The following is a 21,014-nucleotide window of genomic DNA, read 5'->3' as shown; positions in this document are numbered from 1 at the left end:
GTAAGGATGGAAATATTGAAGCATCGCTAATTAAACTAAGTTCAAGTGACTCAAAAAGAAAAGAAAACTGAAGTGCGTTGGGTAAGATTAACTTGGCATGTACCTACCTGCCTATAAGGTCCAAGTGAAAGAGATATATATATATATAGAGGTTTTTTTTAAATGGATCTCATGCATAAGTGACTTCGTATCAAAATTCAGTCATTTTTAAAGTGATTTTATTAAGAAGATTATTATTCACATTATATATATATATATATATATATGCATATACACGCATATATATGTATAGATGTTGAGGTGTGGGCATGGGCAAGACCAAGAGTCTTGACTGATCTTTTATCTTTTTGATTTTTATCTCTTTATAAAGAGAACCTTTCTCATTTCCACGTTTCTTAAACCATATATTTACCCTGATGATGAGGGAAAACCCTGTTTAAACCCTTAAAACCATTCTGTTGGAGCAGTCTCTCTTCTATTCCGTACCCTGTTCCTTCCACCTTTTTGTTTTGACAGACCAGGACCGCCAAAGTACCAAGTCACCAACCTCAGCGCCCAATTATTCTAGGACTCGAAAAGGAAAGCATCCTAGCTAGTAGCTAGCTACATGGTCTACTAACGGCTAATGAGATATGGCCAAGGTAGGAGTGACAATTCATATATGCAATTGAGGTTCTTGAGGAGTATTTTGAATTTTGAATGGGGAAGCCTCTCTTTTTTTTTTTAGGAGGGCGGGGGGGTGGGGGGGTGGGGTTTCTGCTCGTACTACAGTAAGGCAGTGGTGGTACCATCAGCTTTTCAGGCTTGGCAAGCATAAAGGTCTAATCATGGAAATAGAATCCAACGGCTATGATGGGGGATTTAAGTCCATTTTCCTCTTGGTGTAGGGGCCCATTGGGCGGCTTCATGTCTCTTTAGTGCCCGAAAAAAATCTGAAATTCATGTGCTCTGCTGTATTTGTATGTCACAAACATGTTCCAGTATCTTCCACCAATCAGCTGCCTGTTACTCAAACCTAACCTATCCAACGTTCAAAGCTAGGATTATATATATGTATAAATATATGTCTATATCATATTACTATTTGTATTCAAATGTTTCCGGTCACTATATAGTTTGAATTCAAATTCTCACCTTCCACGCCTTGGTCTAGTTCCCTTGCTATTAGATAGAAACATCACTAACACTATAATTCTTTTTCTTTTTCTTTTTTGGGGTAATTTATAGTAATAACAAATGTTTAGTTAAAGGAGAATCATGTTATGCTTCTCGGGATTGAACATAACTTTTCTGGGAACTTGTGTGTTTGGGAAGCATCTTTGAGCCAGCCCTAACAATTCAAGGCATTTTAGTTGGCTATACCTAAATCTAGTTTCAGACACTTTGATGGGATGAGAGTCAATCTTTTGGGCTACCGCTTAAAAAAACATAAAGCCGAAAAAGTTAGGAATGCAATAGATAATGTAATGGGAACTAAAGTTTAAGGGCATCATTGCCTGGCTAATTAAACAAATCAGATCATATGCTTTAATGATTTGGCAAATTAAGCTGCTCTTTTTGTCTTTGCAAAAAGCATATTTGAGACAATAACAAGACATGAGCCCAATTTAAAGCATATTTCTTAAACCAAAGATGATAATCCAAAGATCAGCTTTTCAGTCCATAGCTGATGAAGCCTTAGACTAGAGCCTCTTAGCGTTTTGATTTGGATTAAAATTCCGGTTAACATGAAAATAACTTTAGAGGCTCAATTCCTTTAACCTTTTTCTTTTGATACAAACCACTTTAATGATGTTGTATGTAGATTGGAAGAATCCTTGATAAGCAAGGTTACCATCCAACGTTTTAAGGCTCAACCACTACTACTAAATTACTAGTGGTAATTACAATGAAGAGTTTTTTCTTGCAGGTAGTCTTATAATTACGTGATTATTAATTGTAATCTAAAATAAATTTAAAGGCATTCGCCCATTTCCCAGTATATTTTTTTTAGAATTGAGTAAAATAAGGAGAAGACGATGATAAATACGGGTTGTGCAGAAATTATGAGCTCGAACGCGGGCATATTGAATTCAAGGCCATGGCCCCCAGTGAATCATACAAAAAGGAAAAAAGGAAAATAACGTTAAGGCTTCGCATTGCACTGCATTTTGTATTTTGAAATGGAAAAACTCTGTTTATCTGTCTCTGCGTGCTTTGCTAACCATACATAAGTTCAGGTAAAAGAGAAAGCAAAAGGCTAAAACAACGCCAGACTAACAATCTTTGACCTCAAATTTTTCTATCCACGGGGACGGGGTGGTTAAACAAGGTGGAACCTACTTACATCTTTGAATTCAATCATCAAAATTGCCAATTGACTCTTCAACAGCACCACCTAACAATTTCCCTATAATGGACTAGAGCTTAGAAGCCGAAGAAGCCCAGTTCACTGGCTCTCTCCTTCTCAAAGGTCTCAAAGTACTGATATATGATTGTAACAGCAAGCAATATTCCAGTCCCAGAACCAATTGCTCCCATGAAATCGGCTAGCACTGTTAATGCACCGATGCACATCCCACCAAATGCAGCTGCAGTTGGTATGTAGCGGTTCAGTTCCTTCTGCAGATTTGAATCTCTATGCCCAGGCATCACCATTTGTTGTTCCTGCAAACATGGCAGAGGAAAAAACCAAGTCAAAAATACATCCAGTAAAACTTTGAGTTTAGACCCCTTGAAAACTGTCTCCATCTAAAACATTAAAAATCAAACTACACAACAAGGAAACATAAATGAAAAGAAGAGCAAATCAAGCATCAACCACATATATGGCAGAACTTAAAGAATGCATGATCCACAAAATTAGCACTTCATGCATGAAATCAGACTACCACACAAGGTTTTTTGATAAAAAAACAGAAAACGCAACCTTCTTACTAATAAACACTATTGCAACGTCTAATGGAAAAGAACAAAATAAAAAATAAGATGAATGAGAAACAAAGCTTATCATATGTGGTTACCTTGAGCTGCTTAGCCACGTCTCTGGCAGAAGAACCAGAAACTTCAATCCAAGTTTTTGAAAACAAGGCACATGCTGAAAGCATGAACACCAGATAAAACAGAGCATGGAAGGGATTTGCAGCCATGTCAGCCAAGCTGCATGAATAATCAGAAAAACCAGGCATCAGCACATATGAAGAGAAAATAGCCAAAAAATGAGAACCGTGTTGGTGAACTGAACCATATTGAAACAAGATCAATTTTAACCTTGCAGGTGCAGTAACGTAGTATGCTAGACCACCAACAGGAATAAACTGACCACCTGAATATTCAGATTCCTTCCACTTCCCCAACAGATTCACAAAGAAGTTACCACTGTACTTCCTGTACAGTAACTGCACAAAAATAAACAGTGTTATAGGAGTGCAACATTAACAGTAATATGAAGCTCCCTAATACCAATCATATAGAGCAAAGGAAGCACCTGGGAGATGAAATAAAGATTTGAAACAAGGGCAGATTGCAGGATGATAGGCATGTTGGAGGTGTAGAAGAGCTTAATTGGATATGACCCTTGCTGTCCGCGAGCATTCTTTGATCTTACAGGTAAAACAACACGGAAACCTTGGAAGTAGATGACAATAAGGAAGATCAATACTGTAGCAAGTAAATTTGTGACATTTGGAAGATTCTGCCGATAGAAAGCCTCGCGAAGTGCTCGAACTTTATCAGACCTAGTTATCAGTAGGTGGAACATAGCAATAACAGCACCTTCAAATTCAGCCCCCCGACCACTGTTGATAGTTGTAGGGCTAAAGGCTTTCCAGATAATATTTTCACTGCACAATCAAAACACTATTTAGAATAACCATGCACCAGATTGCATTCAAGTTGAGTCAAAATGGAAAACAATGTGATAAAATACCAGATATTGGTGGCTATGAAAAGGGAGATCCCAGAGCCCAAACCATATCCCTTCTGGAGAAGTTCATCCAGACAGATCACAATGATTCCAGCAAAGCAGAGTTGAATAATAATAAGAATAGCATTCCCAACACCAAGCTGACCGACACTGCCATACATACCAGACAGTACATATGCCACAGCCTCACCCACAGCAATCAGGATGCCCAACAACTTTTGAGCCCCATTTCTGCAAAGCACACATAAAAGCAGAAAAGATTATAATATGCAAATAGAAATCCTAAAGGCTAGACCAAATATACAGTCTGATCTATCACAAACAACTAATGGAACACGAGAGCACAAAAAAGCACCAATAGCAGAAATATTGCTGCATGCTATATAAGAAAATATAGGAGATTATCTCATCCAACTATAGAAAAAAATGGAATATTTTTTGTTTTGGCTATAAGGCAATTCCATCAATAGTGAAAAACCATTTTAAACAGCTAAAATAGATGATGATGTGAATAGCACTTACAAGAGTGCACGATCCTCACGTACACTGTTGTCCACCTCAATGATCTTTGAACCAGCCAGGAGTTGCATCACCAATCCAGATGTCACAATGGGGGTAATCCCAAGTTCCATAACAGTTCCACGGTTTGATGCAAGAATAACACGCATCCAATAGAATGGATCAGCTCCTGTCGTAGAATGTATGCCATAAAGTGGAAGCTGACTGCATACCAGAAAGATGAAGAGAGAGATGACAGTGTAGATGACCTTCTCTCTAAAGGGAACTTTCCTGTCAGCACTCTGAACCTCTGGCAGAAATGAAAGGAATGGTCTAACCAGATGCAGCACTCTGAACCCTCCTCCCATATTGACTATTCAGAACTGAATTACACCAACAATTCAATTGGTCAAGAGGTATGTAGCATTTAAGAGTAGAATAGGAAAAGAAAAAGGAGAGGAATGAACAGATATTAATCAGGCCTGAGGAACTACACCTATCATTGATAGTCAGAATCAAGAAAAAAGGCTAATGCCCATGAATTTACTCCAAGAGTTGAAACATTTTCCTATGGTTCAGCATAACTAGAACATGAATACATAATAATTCTTTGCATAGTTCGTATCCAACTTGATATCAACCTATAAATCATTCATCCAATTCCTACAATTAGAACAATGTTTACTTCAAAACAAAGAAGCACGCAAAGTCCTGAAAAACTTTTCTTCATACCCTGCTGTATTTGCAAAGAAACGCATGAGCTAAAAATAAAGTAAAATTAAAATTTTAAAACCAACCAATACAAAACAGTTGGCTCCCTCATTACATTATAACCAGTATGAATTCGACTGCAGAACTATTAATCCATCTTACCAAAGTCAACAATAATAGATAAACTAAAATCCAAATTAACCATTAAGATTACACTTATGTTCAGCGTCAATTCAACAATTAAGCATTACCTATAATATCACATAAAAACACCCAAAAAAAAAAGGAAAAGCGATTTCAAATTATGCATCGGAAATTATTAGTTTTTTTAATTATCATTTCAAATCAGCTAATTTTAAAACAAAAATCGATATAAACACGAAGATCAACAAAAATACTAACAGATCTACAATTCCATAAAGTAAATCTGGCAGATACGATTTTGAAAAATAACATTCTAAAAAATTCCATACATTCAAATCCAGATCCCGAATTATATCTCCCGAAATGCAGATAGGAAATCATTTTCCAGAAAAATTTCTCAATAAACAAACAATAAACGACTTAAAAAGATATAAAAGAAAACAACAAAGAAAAACTAAAAATGAAGAGAACCGGAGACATACGTTGAGGATTCAAAAGCAGATCTGAGCAGATCGAAAGTCAAATAGGGGTTGCAAATGCAAAGTTTCCCTAAAATATATTTCGGTTTGTTCAAAGAGAAAATCCCCCGTGCTGGGTCGCAAATGACAGAGACAAGGTATTTTATAGCACCAAAAAATGGTAAAATAAAAAATAAACCAAAAAAACAGATCCGTAGTCATTAGCTTGATTTTTATTTTGCCGCGGCACTAATTGAGAAGGGTTGCCACGACATCTTATCCAATAGGGGTTTACCACGTGTATCCGTTGGCGTATGATTTGTTACTGGACCTGCCTTTGGGCTTATCTGCATCTAAGAGTGAGCAAATTCGTTCTCGGTTCGGTTTCGGTCAGTTTTTCATAAAATCGATAAAAAAATTTTATCAAATTAATCGACTGAATCGCTTTTCCTTTAAAATTGATTATGATCGGTTTTTGAGATAGACGGATCGGTCGGTTACGATTTAATTTTTTAGATTATGAGCTTAATTTGATTTGGATTTGAGCTGTGAAAATTTCATGAAATTGACTTGAGTTATGAAGGTTTATATAGGTCATTAAAGATTCATAGATTTAATTTATTTTTTCATGAATACTAGTAGTAATTCAAAGATAGAATATTGTCACTTTATAAAGCAAGGCAAATCAAATTTTAAAACAATGATATTTTTTTATATATAAATCATAAAGATTTATACTTTTGAAATAGTTAAATAATTTGATCCTTTTTTTTGTTTGACATAAGCCTTTTGTATATAATTTGTTACAAAGAGTTTTTTTAAGTCTTCTTTTTGACCTATTTATTTATTTTTCAAATGATTAATAATATTAATCTTCATGCAATAAATTAACATTAATATTTATAAAATAAATAAACATTAGTTTAAAAAGTTCTATAATTAAATATGATATCAAAGAAATTAACATTAATCGTCATACAATAAATAAACAAATAAGAGTTTCACAACTTAAAGCTTAATGACATAAATTACTAAATTTCAAAATATGAATCTCCAAGGCTCCAACTTCAAATTTTAATGATTTTGTAAAACACGCTCCTAAAAAAATTAAAAGCAAATATATAATTAGTGTAAATTTTTGTAGTAAGATAACCTAAATGAATTATAAATAACATATAAATATTGCATAATACCAAATGATAACATTACCTGAAAATGTTAATTCGACTCAGGCTCAGACTCAGCTATTGTCTCCAACGCAATAGTAGCCAACTCTAAAAAATAAAATAACAAATATGGTAAATTAATTTTTGACAAATCAAATAAATTAAATTATAAATAAAACTATAAAAAGAAATAAAATAGTTACCAAAATCAAGTTTATCAAGCTCGTCCAGATCATCTTCAATCAAATCCGGATCACCACGTGCCTTTCCAAGTAACCAATCTTGAGCACAAATAAGTGTTTGCACAACCTTAGGAGTCAAAAAACTCCTATATGCATCAAGCACACATCCACCGGTACTAAAAGCGGATTCCGAAGCAACTGTTGATAGGGGAACAACCAAAACATCACGAGCAATAGCGGCAAGTATAGGAAACCTAAACTGATTAAGTTTCCACCACATGAGAACATCAAACTCATCATCATCGAAACCCTCATCATCCACAGGCTCAAATAAATATTTCTCCAATTCCGTTTTCAGTTATTTTGATCCAGTGTTTAACCGGTGCTTCTTGAACCTATCCAATTCTTTTTTTAGTTCGTTTTGTGTCCTTGCCAATCAAAGTTGAAACAACATTATCATTACAACCACCACTAGTGCCTTGACCCATGGACGTTAGACACTGTTGACCACTTTCACCAACATCACGAGCTGACGGTTGTAACATATTTCTATAACAACGAAACAACTCATCCATTGTTTGTGTCACCAAAGAAAACATCATTGAAACTTGAGTTGGAGGATACATGTCTAGCAAAGTGAATTCAACATAAGAAAGCTTTTTCCTCGAATCAAGTATAGCAGCAATAAATAACACCAAATTCATTTTCTCCACATTACCCCAATACTTGTCATATTTCTTTTTCATCCTAATTGCCATAGACTGTAAATCAACATCATCACCATTTTGCCATTCAATCAAAGTCGTATACACATCATAAATAGAATCCAAAAAAGCATTAGCAATTATGTAAGATGTGCCTGAAACACTCAAAGTCAAATCATAAAATTATCTCAAAAAACGAGAAATCCTCTTAACATTTGCCCAATCTTTGTCATCGGGCACCCCATCTCCCGACCTTATGAGCTCAAGTATGTAGCCATTATCACATAATTCAAATGATGCAAACGCCCTTTGAAATGTCAAAGCTGTGTCCAACATCAAAAAAGTAGAATTCTATCTAGTGCTCACATCTAAACACAATAAACACTTGCTCTTAACTCCTGCACTAACAGCACACTCCTTAAACTTGACTAATCTAGCAGGGGATTGTCTAATATATCTCACTGCCCCTCTAACACGAGCAATTGAGGTATTCATATCCATCAATCCATCAGAGACCACAAGATTCACAATATGAGCAATGCATCTCACATGAAAAAATCTACCACCTAAAATACTAGTTCCAGCAACATTATATTTTTTCTTCAAATGCCCTACTGCAACATCGTTTGAACTAGAATTATCAACAGTGATAGAAAAAATATTTTGGATCCCCTAATCCCCCAAACATTTACTAATTGTCTTACCCAGGGCCTCACCTTTGTGACTAGTGATCGGACAAAAATTCAAAATTCTTTTTTGCAACTTCCAATCATTATCAATAAAATGGGTAGTTAGACACATATAATTAATTCTTTGAATCGAAGTCCATGTGTCAGTGGTGAGACACATTCTACCAGGACATGATTTTAACAATCTTCTCATTCGAGTTTTTTCATCAGTATAAACCTTATAGCAATCCTTAGCAACAGTCCATCGTGAAGGTATACGAAATCTATGACATGCTTCGTTTATGTGTCTCCTATATCCATTATTTTCCACAAACTTAAAAGGCAATTCATATAAAATAATCATCTCAGCTAAACTCCTCCTAACTGCCTCTTGATCAAACTTCCAACTACCCAACCCATCCCCTCCCGAAGCAAAAACTAATTTCATCTGCCTTTTCTTCTCATTATCACGCACCAATTTCAACTTAGGCCAAACTTTAATATGATTTTTCAAAGAAGATGTTCCATTCTTTTTTGTATCAGCACACAATTCTTTACCACAATGAAAACATTTAGCTTTCTTATTACATTTCTTATAAACAAATTTGGTGAAGTGATCCCACACAATTGATGTAGATTGAGACGACTCCATTTGCTTCCACACCTTGCTTACAACTTCACACGTTTTGTTGAGATCGGTAGAACTAGCAGTAACATGAGATGTAGATGATGATGGTGTTGGTGTTGGTGTTGGTGTCTCATTAATTGCGAAATTTGTTTCCTCATTAGTTGACATCTACCAAAAAAAAAATAATACCTAAATATTAATTTTAATATTTAATTCTAATATATTGTCAGTCATTTTAATTAAAAATCCAAATAATAATTCTAAGTTACCAACCCTGTCAAACACATGCAAGGTAAACAATTTACTCTTCCTCGTTGACATCGGTGTGACTTAAAGTCTTTTATACTACTTGGATGAGTGTCATGAATTGCTTAGTCCAAACAACATGGGAGTTTTAGTTTTTCCAACTAAAAATAATTCCAAGTTGCCATAAATTTTGGGCCAATTTGAGGAAACCAAAAAATGGGAATCAAATTAAGTTATGTGTTGATACTTGGATGTTTATACACAAATAATAAATCAAATATTATCACACATTAATTGAAAAAAAAATAACATTTATTAGATTAAACACATCAAACATAAGTGCACTAAATCATGTTTATATTAATTTATACAATATTATAATTAGGTGAATTATAAATTATACCAAAACTTCTATGTCCATTAAAATTAACATTTATGAATAACGATTTTAAATGGTCTTTTTATAATAATATTATTATAATAGGCTTATCAAAATACTGTTTATCACTTATCGATAGCATCCAAATCAACTTTCTCAGAATTCTAGATTTTCTCTATCTCTAGTTGCATCCGGCATCCCCCCACACCCTTTGACTTTCTTTCTTTTCCCTTCTTCCTTTCCAATGACCCAAGTTTAAAGATCCTTTACGTATCATATTCAACTATATAGAACATATATTGTTTGGTAAAGTCGATGAAAATGAGTTGCTACGTGCCTTTTAGAATTTAATTACCAAGCTCCATGGAAAAGGAAATTCTCAATTTTTTCGCAAAGTGAAAAAAGAGGGTTTGGTTCCAAGCAGTTTACAATGTCCAAACAACAAGCTTAATGGAACAAACATAATTTTTACAAGCAAAAAACAACCATCTTAAACTCATAATCTCTAACATATTTTCTCTCAAACTTTCTCTCTCTGCTTATTTTCACAAAATAACTTAAAAAATAAAACTATTGTTTACCTTGCAATGACAACAATTTTGACTGAGAAACACAATTGATAGCAATTGAGAAGCACCTATGGCTATATGAGACGACTGCTGGTTGTATGAGGCGAAAAGGGAACGGAGAAAATAGGGGGCTGTCAAGGGAAAGGCCGAACGGCTGCTGGTTTGTTAGATCTACAGAAGTTGATTACTGGTTTACAGGTTTAGAGTCTTTTGAAGAGGGTTTTACAATTTTACCCTTATGGGGGACAGAAAAGAAAGTGTTTAATGAGGGGTATTTTGGTGCTTTCACCTGCAATGGAAACCAAGGCAGTCAATGCCCGGTTATTTGGTTTGCTCGTGGGGCAAGGAGTCCCCCCCAACGGTCGAGCCGATCAACCGACGATTGCAATAGCAACCGTCGATTACAAAAACCCACGGTCGCGGTCGGTTGCTCGATTGCAACCGACCGTTACACAGTCCTATCTGCATCTGAATCTTGGGTTTTCCTTTATATATATATAAGCGTAATATTTAAAAAAAACTTTAAAATTATTTAATTTTTTTATATTTTTTATTTTATTTAATAAAATTATTATATTTTTATTTTCAATCAAATAAGTTTTTATTTGGAATGAAATAAGAATTTATAACTAAATATTGATTTATTAAAAATAATATTTATCATTTTATATTACACAACATTGATATATTATATAATATAACATATTAACATATCATAATTAATTATTATATGACAAGTTAATTTGATATAATAATATAATTATGTGATGTTATTTATCCTCCACATTAATATTATATCAATGTCATCTGAATATAAAATAACAAGTGATATTTTGATTAAAGATAATTAATCAATAATTAATAATAAAGATTTTTTTAACTCAAAATGAAAATATAAAAACTTAATTACACCAATAAAATAAGAAAGACTTATTCTAAATTTCTTAAATAATTTAAAATTTTATTTAAATATTACGTCATATATTATATATATTGCCCTCTTCTACTTTTTGGTGCTATATATAGCGTTAAACAGAAAAAGGGTCAAATAATCCGCGTAGAGGATCTTTGATTAAGATTATAACAATAAGATTAATCATAAGTAGGTACTTTAATTATCAATTGAAATTCATTAATTAAATTTAACCGCTAGTTTATGAGAAATTAATTTACATTAGGTGGCCTTGGGCTTTGAGATCTTCCAGCCCAAGCAAAAGAGAAGCGGTCCTATCTAGACGGTTTCTTGAAGGACGGACTTAATGATTTCGATAATCATAAAGCAGTTTCTTTACTTCTCTTTCAATCGTAAAGCAGAACATAATGCATAGGAAGCGCTCTCCCGCATCCCTAAACTTCAATATAAGTTTCTATACATCCAGCCAAGATCTGTGAAATTTGTAGCATGCATTTAATGAAAGATAAGGATGAACTCTAGCTTGCTAATTGGGTAACTACAGTCACATTTTCACCCTCTCCCGAATCAGAATAATATCTTTACAAGTCAAAAATAATGGGAAAGGGTGATAAAACTGCCATAACTACCGCACACTAATCTAAATCTAAGCGGGAACTATATTTCGTGTATCCTCCTCTTCTCATCCAAGTATCGACCTTCCCCGACTTTTAATCAAGCAAGTTCAACCAAATGCTTAAAAGGTAGCTTTGCTCGACGAGATCAAATTTCTCAGGAAAAAACAACTTTGCTCACAGCTCAAGCTGGCAGCTGCAGTTTAGCGTTGTTTTTCCAACTGCCAAGACAAAAAGAACAATTTTTACACATACCAACAATAATATTGTCAGTAATGATTGTTTATAAAAAATATTATATTCATTACCTGATGAAGTAATAATAGAAGAAATCTGCATAGAGAGCTGTTTGGACGATACCAGACAGGCAAGCTGAAAACCAACAAAATATAGACAGAAGTCAGGATATCCTCATGCAGAAATAAACACACCAGGTAGCATTGCTCTTTGGCTCTCACCTATCCATCGACTAAAATGCTGCTCTGTAAAATAGCGATATATCCAGTTAAGAATGTAGAAAGCACGATATGCCCTGCAGATCCAAAATGTGCGTACATACATTACTCAGGTGGAAGCAAAATGGAGCATAAGCTTGTTCAAACTTCAGTGCATATTAAACTCTAAAACATCTATGCATATGCATGATCAGCATTTACTGTCCAATATGATACAGAAATATTAGATGGTTCATTTCATGGAAACACATATTGTACATCCAACTATAATACTTGTAAGTTAATATGTCATGCCATTCAAAAAGAGACACAGACAAAGACATGGAAGGAGGGACATAGAAAGGTTCAGCATCAAAGATGAAGGAACACACATGCAAATATTGAAAGCAATCACTTCCTTATTTCTAAAAGTCATTTACAAAATGCCATGAAAACAATTAATCGAGCTTCATTGCACTTCCTATGCTTAATTTTCTGAAAATCATACTAGGGTAGAAACGTACAACACACCAGGAAAAGCATCATCTTAAACATGTAAATCAATTCTGAATTGCTGGTGAAGCCTTACAGTAGACAATAGTGCTGCTGATGGAAGAATTTATCAAAGTAGACCTTCTGGGAATCTCTCACATCCATTAACGAAACAACAGTAATCACTAAGGAGACATGCATGTATTTTCTATTCTAGTGATTAAGACTATAAAAAAAAAAGGGTACTAGCCACTGGTATGCCAGAAGGCCCAGAACACAATATTTGGGTGTCAATCAAATCAAAATAATATTTGAGCAATCAAAAACCACAGTTAACTACTTCGAATTACTTTAAACCTCTTGTCTGGGTATTCAGTGTCTCAGCCATGGCATTGAATTAGCAACAAAGACACCAATTATAAGTACCCAGACTTAAAGAAGGTGATCATTGTCAGTGCTGGTTAGACAGCGCGCATTGGACACCATGAAAGTAAATGATGAAACAATAGAATTTTCATGCCAAGCACATTTTCAATATCACAAACATAATTGATGCCAAGTAAACTTTGAAAATTTTTTGATTCACAAACCAAAGTTGTTTTCTACTAAAAGTCTATAATTGAAAACTACACATACCCCAAAAAGAAGACATATTGCCCAGTTAAATTATCCACATTTCCACTTCGTTGTAGCAAAACTAACTGGGGAAGAATCGCGAGAGCCTCCAAGTAGATTGAAAATGCCCAAAAGATCTGCAATAAATTGAAAAAAAAACACTAGGCAAATTTTATTGCAATTATGAATTCATGAGGAAACAGAAAAATTGCTAGACAAGATGAAATAACTAATTGAACCAACCCTCCCCAAAAAAAAAAAAAAGTGGGGGGAGGAAGGTATCCTACTAAGTTCATGGGTAGAGAAGAGGAAGGTTTATTTTTTTTTCTTGATAGGATGCTTAGGATCCAGTAAATATCTCAGAGAACATAAACCAAACTTAGCAGCTAGCACCTTGAGATAAACAAACTGAAAGAAAGAAATCAAATCAACATTTACAGCAAAAGATAAGGGGTCATGTAGTTGAAGAGAACTAATACACTGCTTATTACGTGCAACTATTAAAATTTAGAGAGAGAAAAATTATGCAACCAAAAGATGAAGCAAAAGAAAAGCACCAAAATGTGTCCCGAAAGTGTAACTAGTATGTTGTATAGCTGACAAAATGAATAATATAAAGGCCATAGATGAAAGATCCAAAGCATGCACCCAAAAGAAATTAATATCAATGGGTTCCTCTCCACGGTAAAGGCTGATAATTCTAATAAGGTCCGGAGAACTTCCAACAAGCAAACAATTATGTTAACAGACAGCATTCATTTCCATTGAGTGCAGAAAAAGGTAGATAGTTGAGCTATATGAATAAATAACTTAACACAAAGGAAAAAAAGAGAGAAAGAGCCAAATTACTGTTTTCAGAATGACAGGTATATGAAGTAGCATATATTTGAACCAAATCAAACGTCATTGATTAAACCAAACATGGTAACTTATCATAGTAAATAGTAAATAAGGAGAAACAAAACCAACAGAAATCAGAAATAACAAATCTATCATGGTTTCATCAGCATTCTCAGCCTTTTGCTTTTGTTTTCAACTGGTGTATAATGATAAGTTATTTAGATCAGCATTAATCTCAACCAAGAAATTGGAACAAGTTACAAAGCAATAATTAGGTGGTATTGCTGATCAATACAAAACAGTACCAAATTCTCAATATTCAAATTCATATAATCAAGATCTATAGCATTAAGAAATCAACGAGTGTCACCTCTTGAAATGTGAACTTCTCATGGACCAAGACCGCCAAGAGGAAGCTTGCCAAGATGAGAAAATAATGACGAAACGTGTCGATTTCCTTATCATAGGAACGCCTCACGACTCGGTGCATTCTCATACACCAAACAATGGCGAGAGAGCTAGCAATGAAGACCAGCTTCATGATGGTGTTGTATACAGATATAAAATCCGTGAAAAGATCCAAGTAGCGAGTCAAAAACACCAGCGCATATAGCTCCTGAGTCTTCAGCGAAATACCTTTTAAAAAAAGAAGCACATTCAATTAGCAGAGTACAGAAAATACTAATGCTCTGCTTCTTTAAAATTTTTCAATAGAATAGCATTAGTGAAATGAGGAGATATCAAAATTAGTAAACAAAGACTCAAGAAACTCAGCTAGTAAGCAACCATACATCAAAAACAACAATAATGATACAGTTAATTTATCGTTTGTTAGCGAACAAAACGAGAGATTACAAAGAAAATGAAACTTAAACTTAAAAAAAGTGCTCGAATACTTCAAACTTTAACCAAAAAACACTAAATCAAGCACTGCCTATCAAACTAACAACTTTCTATTTTCATCGGTTTCTCGGGAACCAAACGGAAAATGAGAAGCGGAAATGTTACCTGAGCAAGACTTGGTAGCGTAGATTTTGAGGAGAAGCACTAATATGCTAATTAAATGAGTCATGTCACCCGCGAATCTGAAGATATTCATTTTGTAATTCGCCTTCTTTTGTCCTCAACAGATTTCAAGCAACAAGAACCGAGATCGAGAGAATTTAGGTGACCCCCAAAAACTTCTGCGAGGAAACAGAAAATATAAGAGAGAGGAAATGGTTTGAAAGAAATAAGAGCGACAGCGGGCGCTTGGCCTTCCGTTTTCGTAGTGTGTAAAAAAAGAGATGACGTGGTGCTAGGAAACTGCATCTTTTCATTTGCTGCCGCTACGAGGACCGGACGTAAAGTGGGCTTTGTTCGCCTGCAACGCGTTTCCTTTGTTCCAGAATTTTTCGTGGTTTTTGAATTTTGGACGGTATTTAATTATATTTATTTATTTGTACAAGTGAAAATGGGGACGATGGTGCAGTTTAACCGCGTTTTCTTTACGTGGGGCTGTCGTTTTCGCTGATTTTTCCTTTTCCTTTTCCTTTTTTTTTTAATCATTTTTCTGCGTGGTCCTGACCCAATCCTTTAAATCTAAGCATTCCTTTTGGCACCGAAAAGGAGGAGAAACGTATCCCCCAACTAACAAAACTTGAACTAAACAAAATTGGAATATTCTAGGAAAACAACACAATTCTTTTTTTTTTTTTGAACAAATCACACAATTTATCGATTGAAATGAAATTCCTATTCTAACCTTGGATGTCTTTTTTTTCCAAACTTCAAATAAGAAAGTAAAAAAAAATTTATTCACAATCTGAGGACTTTTTTGCTTGTATTTATATTCTTATTTTCGTTTTAACAATGCATGGTCATAAGTCTTTGACCATATATTAAATTGCATACATTTCTCAAATTTTAAAATTATATTTTTTATTTGTTTAAAAACTATATAAAAATTGAATAAAATAGAATTTTTTAAATTGATTATTGAATGATGAAATCCAAAATTTGCATTAGAATCCAGTGAGTTTCTTAATTCTAATAACTGAGCCATCCAGTGCAAGATAACATCGTACAATTGTATTTTCTATAATAATTTATGAGTGGTTTAGTTTTATTCTTATTGGATTTGTTTAGTAACATTTATTTTAAAATTAAACCGACAATATATAATATAATTTTGATTAAGAAATAAATTAATTTTTTTTTAGAAATAATTTTTTTTATTATCAATGAAAAACCTTTTAAAGTTAAATTAATAAAAATAGGCATATTTTTTAAAAAAATGTAATTATTTAAAAATATTTAAATATGCTCTTATTATTTTATTATGTTTTTTATATTTTTATTTTAAATTAAATAAGTCTTTATTATTACTTACCATTAGTCAAAATATCATTTATAATTTTCTATGTTACTTAATATTAATGTAAATAGTGAAAATATCATGTAAATATCATTATGTCATATCAATACGTCAGATCATTATTTATTATGACATATCAAAATGTTATACAAGTACCGTGTGATAAAATAATAAATGACGTTTAACTAATAACAATTAGTCAATATTAATTATAAAAATTTATTTAATTCAAAATAAAAATAAGACATAATATTTGAAAAAGTTCTTAAATTATATGAGAAAATTCACATAAACTTTTATACTTTTGTTATGTTCAATTAAGTTCTTATATTTTTATTTTGAATCAAATAAACTCTTTATGTTTTTATTTTAAGTTAAGTAAGCCTTTATAATTAATGATTGATTTAGTTAAAATATTATTTATTATTTTATATCGTGTGATGCTGATGTGGTATACTAATATATCATAATTGATGATACCATAACATGTAGATATATCATAAATGATAATGAAATATCATGTTAATTTGACATAATAATATAATAATATGATGTTTTTCACTTTATATATCAACATTATGTTAGTGTTATATAAATATAAAATGACAAGTGATATTTTAATTAATGATAATTAATTATTTATTAGTTATAAGGGTTTATTTGATTTAGAATAAAAATACGAGGGTTTGATTGAAGACGATAAAAAAATAAAAAAATTTAATTTTTTTAATAGTTTAGGGACTTATTTAAATATTATATTTAAAAATAAAAAATATTTAATTGATCTTTATAAAAATATAAAGATATTTTTTGAAATTTTTGGAATTATTTGAAAACTTTTTTTAAATATTTTACATAAAAATATCATATTATTTTAATGGAGTATAGGTAATAGATAAATAAGAAATCAAATTTTAAAGGAAAACAGAAACGATAAAACATAAAGTTTTAAAAGAAAAAGAAAATTGAGAGTAAACCACATGGTAATTTCACCATTCAGAATTACTTGAAGTTTTTAATTTTGTTAGGAAATAATAAGTAACAAAAAGGGAAAGGGAAAAAAAAGTGAGGAGTTCAAAAGAAGTGATAGAGACCCATCCAACGAGTGGACTCCCACTCTTGAAAAGGAAGTTTCCTGAAGAAGAAGAAGAAGAAGAAGGAGTAGGGGAAGAAGAAGCGAGGCAGCTAAACTTTAAATCCTCACCTTAGCTGTCGCATAAAGGTCGCTGCTACCAAAAGTCTTAAACAACAGCTGCAGCAACAACGTCAGCTGTTGTTGCTGCTGCATTTATATCACTCCGATTTCCAGACAACAACCCCTCAAAAAAAAAAACAGAAGAATTTTGATTCATTCTTTGGCCAGCTAACGGAGATGGGTTGTTCGGGATCTAAACGAACCAGGGGTGACGGTAAAAGAATAAAATATTCTATTTCTTTATATTTAATTATGATTTTTTTTCGGAATGTCGTATTGGAGGTTTATTTATGTTAATGATTGTTCTTCGTTAATTACATTACATTGAATTTTTTGGATGCGTTTCTGGAATTTGACTAATTTTAACCATGGTTTTGAGAATTTTATTATTCCATGGTAGGGTTTTAATTTAATCATCTAGAAGATGATGCATTTGATTTTTGATTTATGACTTAACTAATGACCTATAATTATATCTTTAACTTTTATTAATGAATAATCCGTATTCCTATAGCAAGATTGGAAGCTAAAATTTTGATTAGTTTTGGAGTTTATTGTGATGTTTATATGTTGCAGAAGCTGCGAAGAAGATCAGAAGGCCAAAACCTTGGAAGCATTCTGAACCGATTACGAGGACACAACTCATGCAGATGCGTGATGAATTTTGGGATACGGCTCCTCACTATGGTGGCCAGAAAGGTATTTTGCCCTGTATATGTATTTACCATCAAGATGTTTACAGTGATTGTCAGCCAAGTTTTTAGAACGCTGGTCTTCTGTTTAGATTAGTTGGATGATTTATGCTTCAAACTAAGTATCACAGAGATCAATTGTTCCACACAATATTTAGATTAGTTAAGATTGCGATGGGCTAATTGCCAGCTATTTCTGCAATGTTTTCTTGGATGTAGTTTCCTTACACATTTGTAGGTGTGATTTAGGACCTAGAACGCCTTGCAGAAATGAGAGCTGGAGTGACAATTTGAAAGTGTGAATTCTGAAAAAATATGAGGATGGACTGCTTGAGACATCTTATTTTGAAAGAGATTGTGGCTACCATTAGGTTAGCTCCTTGCCTATAATTCGACATGTTTTTAAAATGTAATGTGATCATGAATCTGTTCAATTGAAATAGTTGATGGGAAAATAAGTTGCAGTATTGGACCAAGAGACTCTGGGTACCTGGGACCTAGTTCACAGTTAACATGTTAAAGTTTTTTGAGCTAAAGATCTTGTTAGAAGAAATTTTGAGATGAAATGGATGTCTAAGACCACAAATTCTGATTACTTTGAGCAAAAAGGGGTACAGGTGTTGATCCCCTTTTGTTATGAATGATGTTATCTTGATAGCTTGCTTTCAAGAAGTGAGAACTTCACCCTTTTTGTGATAGGCTGCCCCCTTTTGCTCTCTAAAATAAAAAGTCTGGGAGCCTGACTACCGAGAATTAAATTACTTCTTGAATTCTCTGTAGAGTTCATCTTCAATGAAAAATTGAATGTAACTATCTTCCTCTTCACTTGTGAACACGATTTGCCAACATATAAAGGATTATGTTAATAGGTGTCAGTTATAAAGTCAAATGTTCTTGAGTTTGATTTTCATCTAATGGGACAATCAATAATTATTAATGTTAAACTGCCTTTTACAACAAAAAGAATGTCAAACTTCCTTTTTTACAGTTTGTGTATACCTTTTTGTATTGGAAGTTAAAATTGTTTTCATCTGCTCACTTTAGCCCCTGTTTTTGCCTCTGAATATATGTATTTATTGACGTTATTGTCATATTTCCTATTGTACATCCTCTCATCTTCATTCTCTTTGAGCCAACATCCATTTTAGCTCTAGAAACAAGTTAATGAAGTTTATAGGTATCAACTAGAAATCTGGGATTGTCTGCAGATGTTTCGATATTGGAGATTCTTTTCTTACTAATCCACTTTTATGAGTTGTAGTTTATGTGAAGTGAATCTTATGTATACAATTGGTGCCAGGCTATTCTTCGTATTGATATCTAAATTATTTTAAGCTGAATTCTCCCAAATGATAAATTGTATGCTGGTTGATGGTTAGTTTATTGATGCTAGGAGAGAAAAGATACACTATGTTTCTTGCTCTACCATATCTACTGTTATACGGAACCCAAGTGGAGAGCTGTAACAATGGTGGGTATTTCAACATGAATTGTGATGTTCCATTTTGTACACAATTGGAGTTAGGTGCCCCCAATAAGGTTCTCAAATAAATGCAGAAAATCTAAATTTCAATCTTGATGCTCAGCTCCAACTGTTACTTTCTTCTACTACCTTGATTGTACCCTGTCACTGAATATCTGACACAATTTCATTTTTGTATGTGGTCATGATTGTTACTCCATATGTTTTGTTTCCGCCATATCAAACAGCTAATATCTGAAGAATGAATGTTCTGTTACCAGAGATTTGGGATGCACTTCGAGCTGCAGCAGAAGCCGAATTAATTCTTGCACAAGCAATTATTGATAGTGCTGGGGTGATTGTTCAGAATGATGATTTAACAATTTGCTATGATGAGAGAGGTGCCTAGTCTGTCTTTCTACTCTTTCATGCAAAGATTTTATTTCCCACAACTTAACTTGCTCACAAAATTACAATTGCAGGTGCCAAGTATGAACTGCCCAAGTATGTCTTGAGTGATCCAATCAATTTGATTCACGAGAACTGACAACAGAGGATTAAAGAATACAGTGATTCATTTATAATGTAAATCATGTAAATTAAGCTCATAATCCTGTAATCTCTCCCCAACTAAATCCCCGTTGGTGTAAAATATGGTTCCAGTCAGCAAAAGTCTAGTTGTTTCAACTTTCAATATTGGGCTTCAAGTGAACTCTTCATCATGTTTAAAGGGGATGACTGAATGTCCGACAAAAATTCAGTACTTTTATGGTGTATGGATTGAAATGTTTATTTTGGAAAACTAAAGAATTTTTGTGCCTTTGTGTGTAGCTTGAGGAAACTTGTTTCTTATGGCACCTTGTTTAAGTTCAGTCACGCTCTCTGCTTAACATAGCTTCCAATTCAACAAGTAATTGCTTGATTGGGAGAAACGAGTCCCAATGACCTTGGTCCAAAAAGCCAGCCCTAACTTTGCTTGGCCCAAAGGTATTTATTCCACAAAAACTCTAAACCCAACCCAAGGGCATCAGAGTTTTTCAATCTCTTAAAATTCCTAGTTTAGACCTTAAAGCCTAGTCTTAAAGCATGCCTAAGCAGCCATTGTCTGATTGCTTGTTGAGTTCTATCATGGATAGGTGGCAAA

The 21,014-nt window shown here is 33.3% G+C and overlaps 3 protein-coding genes across 4 annotated transcripts; 1 reads left to right on the top strand and 2 right to left on the bottom strand.

Moving 5' to 3' along the window:
- Nucleotides 2,067-5,917, bottom strand: LOC18596636 (protein transport protein Sec61 subunit alpha). 2 transcript variants are annotated; one of them, XM_007025243.2, is made up of 7 exons: nucleotides 5,740-5,917; nucleotides 4,427-4,785; nucleotides 3,908-4,135; nucleotides 3,467-3,821; nucleotides 3,250-3,377; nucleotides 3,003-3,138; nucleotides 2,067-2,646 (listed from the first exon to the last, which is right to left on the bottom strand). In XM_007025243.2, exons 2-7 carry the CDS (start codon nucleotides 4,768-4,770, stop codon nucleotides 2,407-2,409), a joined length of 1,431 nt encoding a protein of 476 aa, XP_007025305.1. In that variant the 5' UTR covers nucleotides 4,771-4,785; nucleotides 5,740-5,917; the 3' UTR covers nucleotides 2,067-2,406. The 2 variants fall into 2 exon arrangements, with proteins under 2 accessions (XP_007025305.1, XP_017979219.1); XM_018123730.1 differs by having other exon boundaries at nucleotides 3,003-3,377.
- On the bottom strand, nucleotides 11,521-15,564 carry LOC18596635 (ER lumen protein-retaining receptor A). Its single transcript, XM_007025242.2, has 6 exons — nucleotides 15,174-15,564; nucleotides 14,536-14,801; nucleotides 13,347-13,462; nucleotides 12,243-12,316; nucleotides 12,093-12,156; nucleotides 11,521-12,005 (listed from the first exon to the last, which is right to left on the bottom strand). Exons 1-6 carry the CDS (start codon nucleotides 15,262-15,264, stop codon nucleotides 11,969-11,971), a joined length of 648 nt encoding a protein of 215 aa, XP_007025304.1. The 5' UTR covers nucleotides 15,265-15,564; the 3' UTR covers nucleotides 11,521-11,968.
- Nucleotides 17,587-20,700, top strand: LOC18596634 (ubiquitin domain-containing protein 1). Its single transcript, XM_007025241.2, has 4 exons — nucleotides 17,587-17,930; nucleotides 18,293-18,415; nucleotides 20,152-20,271; nucleotides 20,353-20,700. Exons 1-4 carry the CDS (start codon nucleotides 17,894-17,896, stop codon nucleotides 20,415-20,417), a joined length of 345 nt encoding a protein of 114 aa, XP_007025303.2. The 5' UTR covers nucleotides 17,587-17,893; the 3' UTR covers nucleotides 20,418-20,700.

This window comes from Theobroma cacao, chromosome 6, assembly GCF_000208745.1.
Source record: "Theobroma cacao cultivar B97-61/B2 chromosome 6, Criollo_cocoa_genome_V2, whole genome shotgun sequence".
Lineage (NCBI taxonomy): Eukaryota > Viridiplantae > Streptophyta > Magnoliopsida > Malvales > Malvaceae > Theobroma > Theobroma cacao.
Note: the sequence above shows the minus strand (reverse complement) of the source record. Positions and strands in the feature narration are given on the sequence as shown.

Coding starts and splice junctions, on each gene's coding strand:
- LOC18596636 (XM_018123730.1), bottom strand. CDS start 4,770: ATGGGAGGAGGGTTCAGAGTGCTGCATCTGGTTAGACCATTCCTTTCA. Junction 3,822..3,907: donor TTCATAGCCACCAATATCTG/GTATTTTATCAC, acceptor TTGATTGTGCAG/TGAAAATATTATCTGGAAAG. Junction 2,647..3,002: donor ACGTGGCTAAGCAGCTCAAG/GTAACCACATAT, acceptor CCATGTTTGCAG/GAACAACAAATGGTGATGCC.
- LOC18596635 (XM_007025242.2), bottom strand. CDS start 15,264: ATGAATATCTTCAGATTCGCGGGTGACATGACTCATTTAATTAGCATA. Junction 13,463..14,535: donor AGAAGTTCACATTTCAAGAG/GTGACACTCGTT, acceptor AATTTATTGCAG/ATCTTTTGGGCATTTTCAAT. Junction 12,317..13,346: donor CAATATGTCTTCTTTTTGGG/GTATGTGTAGTT, acceptor TTGGATCTGCAG/GGCATATCGTGCTTTCTACA.
- LOC18596634 (XM_007025241.2), top strand. CDS start 17,894: ATGGGTTGTTCGGGATCTAAACGAACCAGGGGTGACG. Junction 18,416..20,151: donor TCACTATGGTGGCCAGAAAG/GTATTTTGCCCT, acceptor TTCTGTTACCAG/AGATTTGGGATGCACTTCGA. Junction 20,272..20,352: donor AATTTGCTATGATGAGAGAG/GTGCCTAGTCTG, acceptor TTACAATTGCAG/GTGCCAAGTATGAACTGCCC.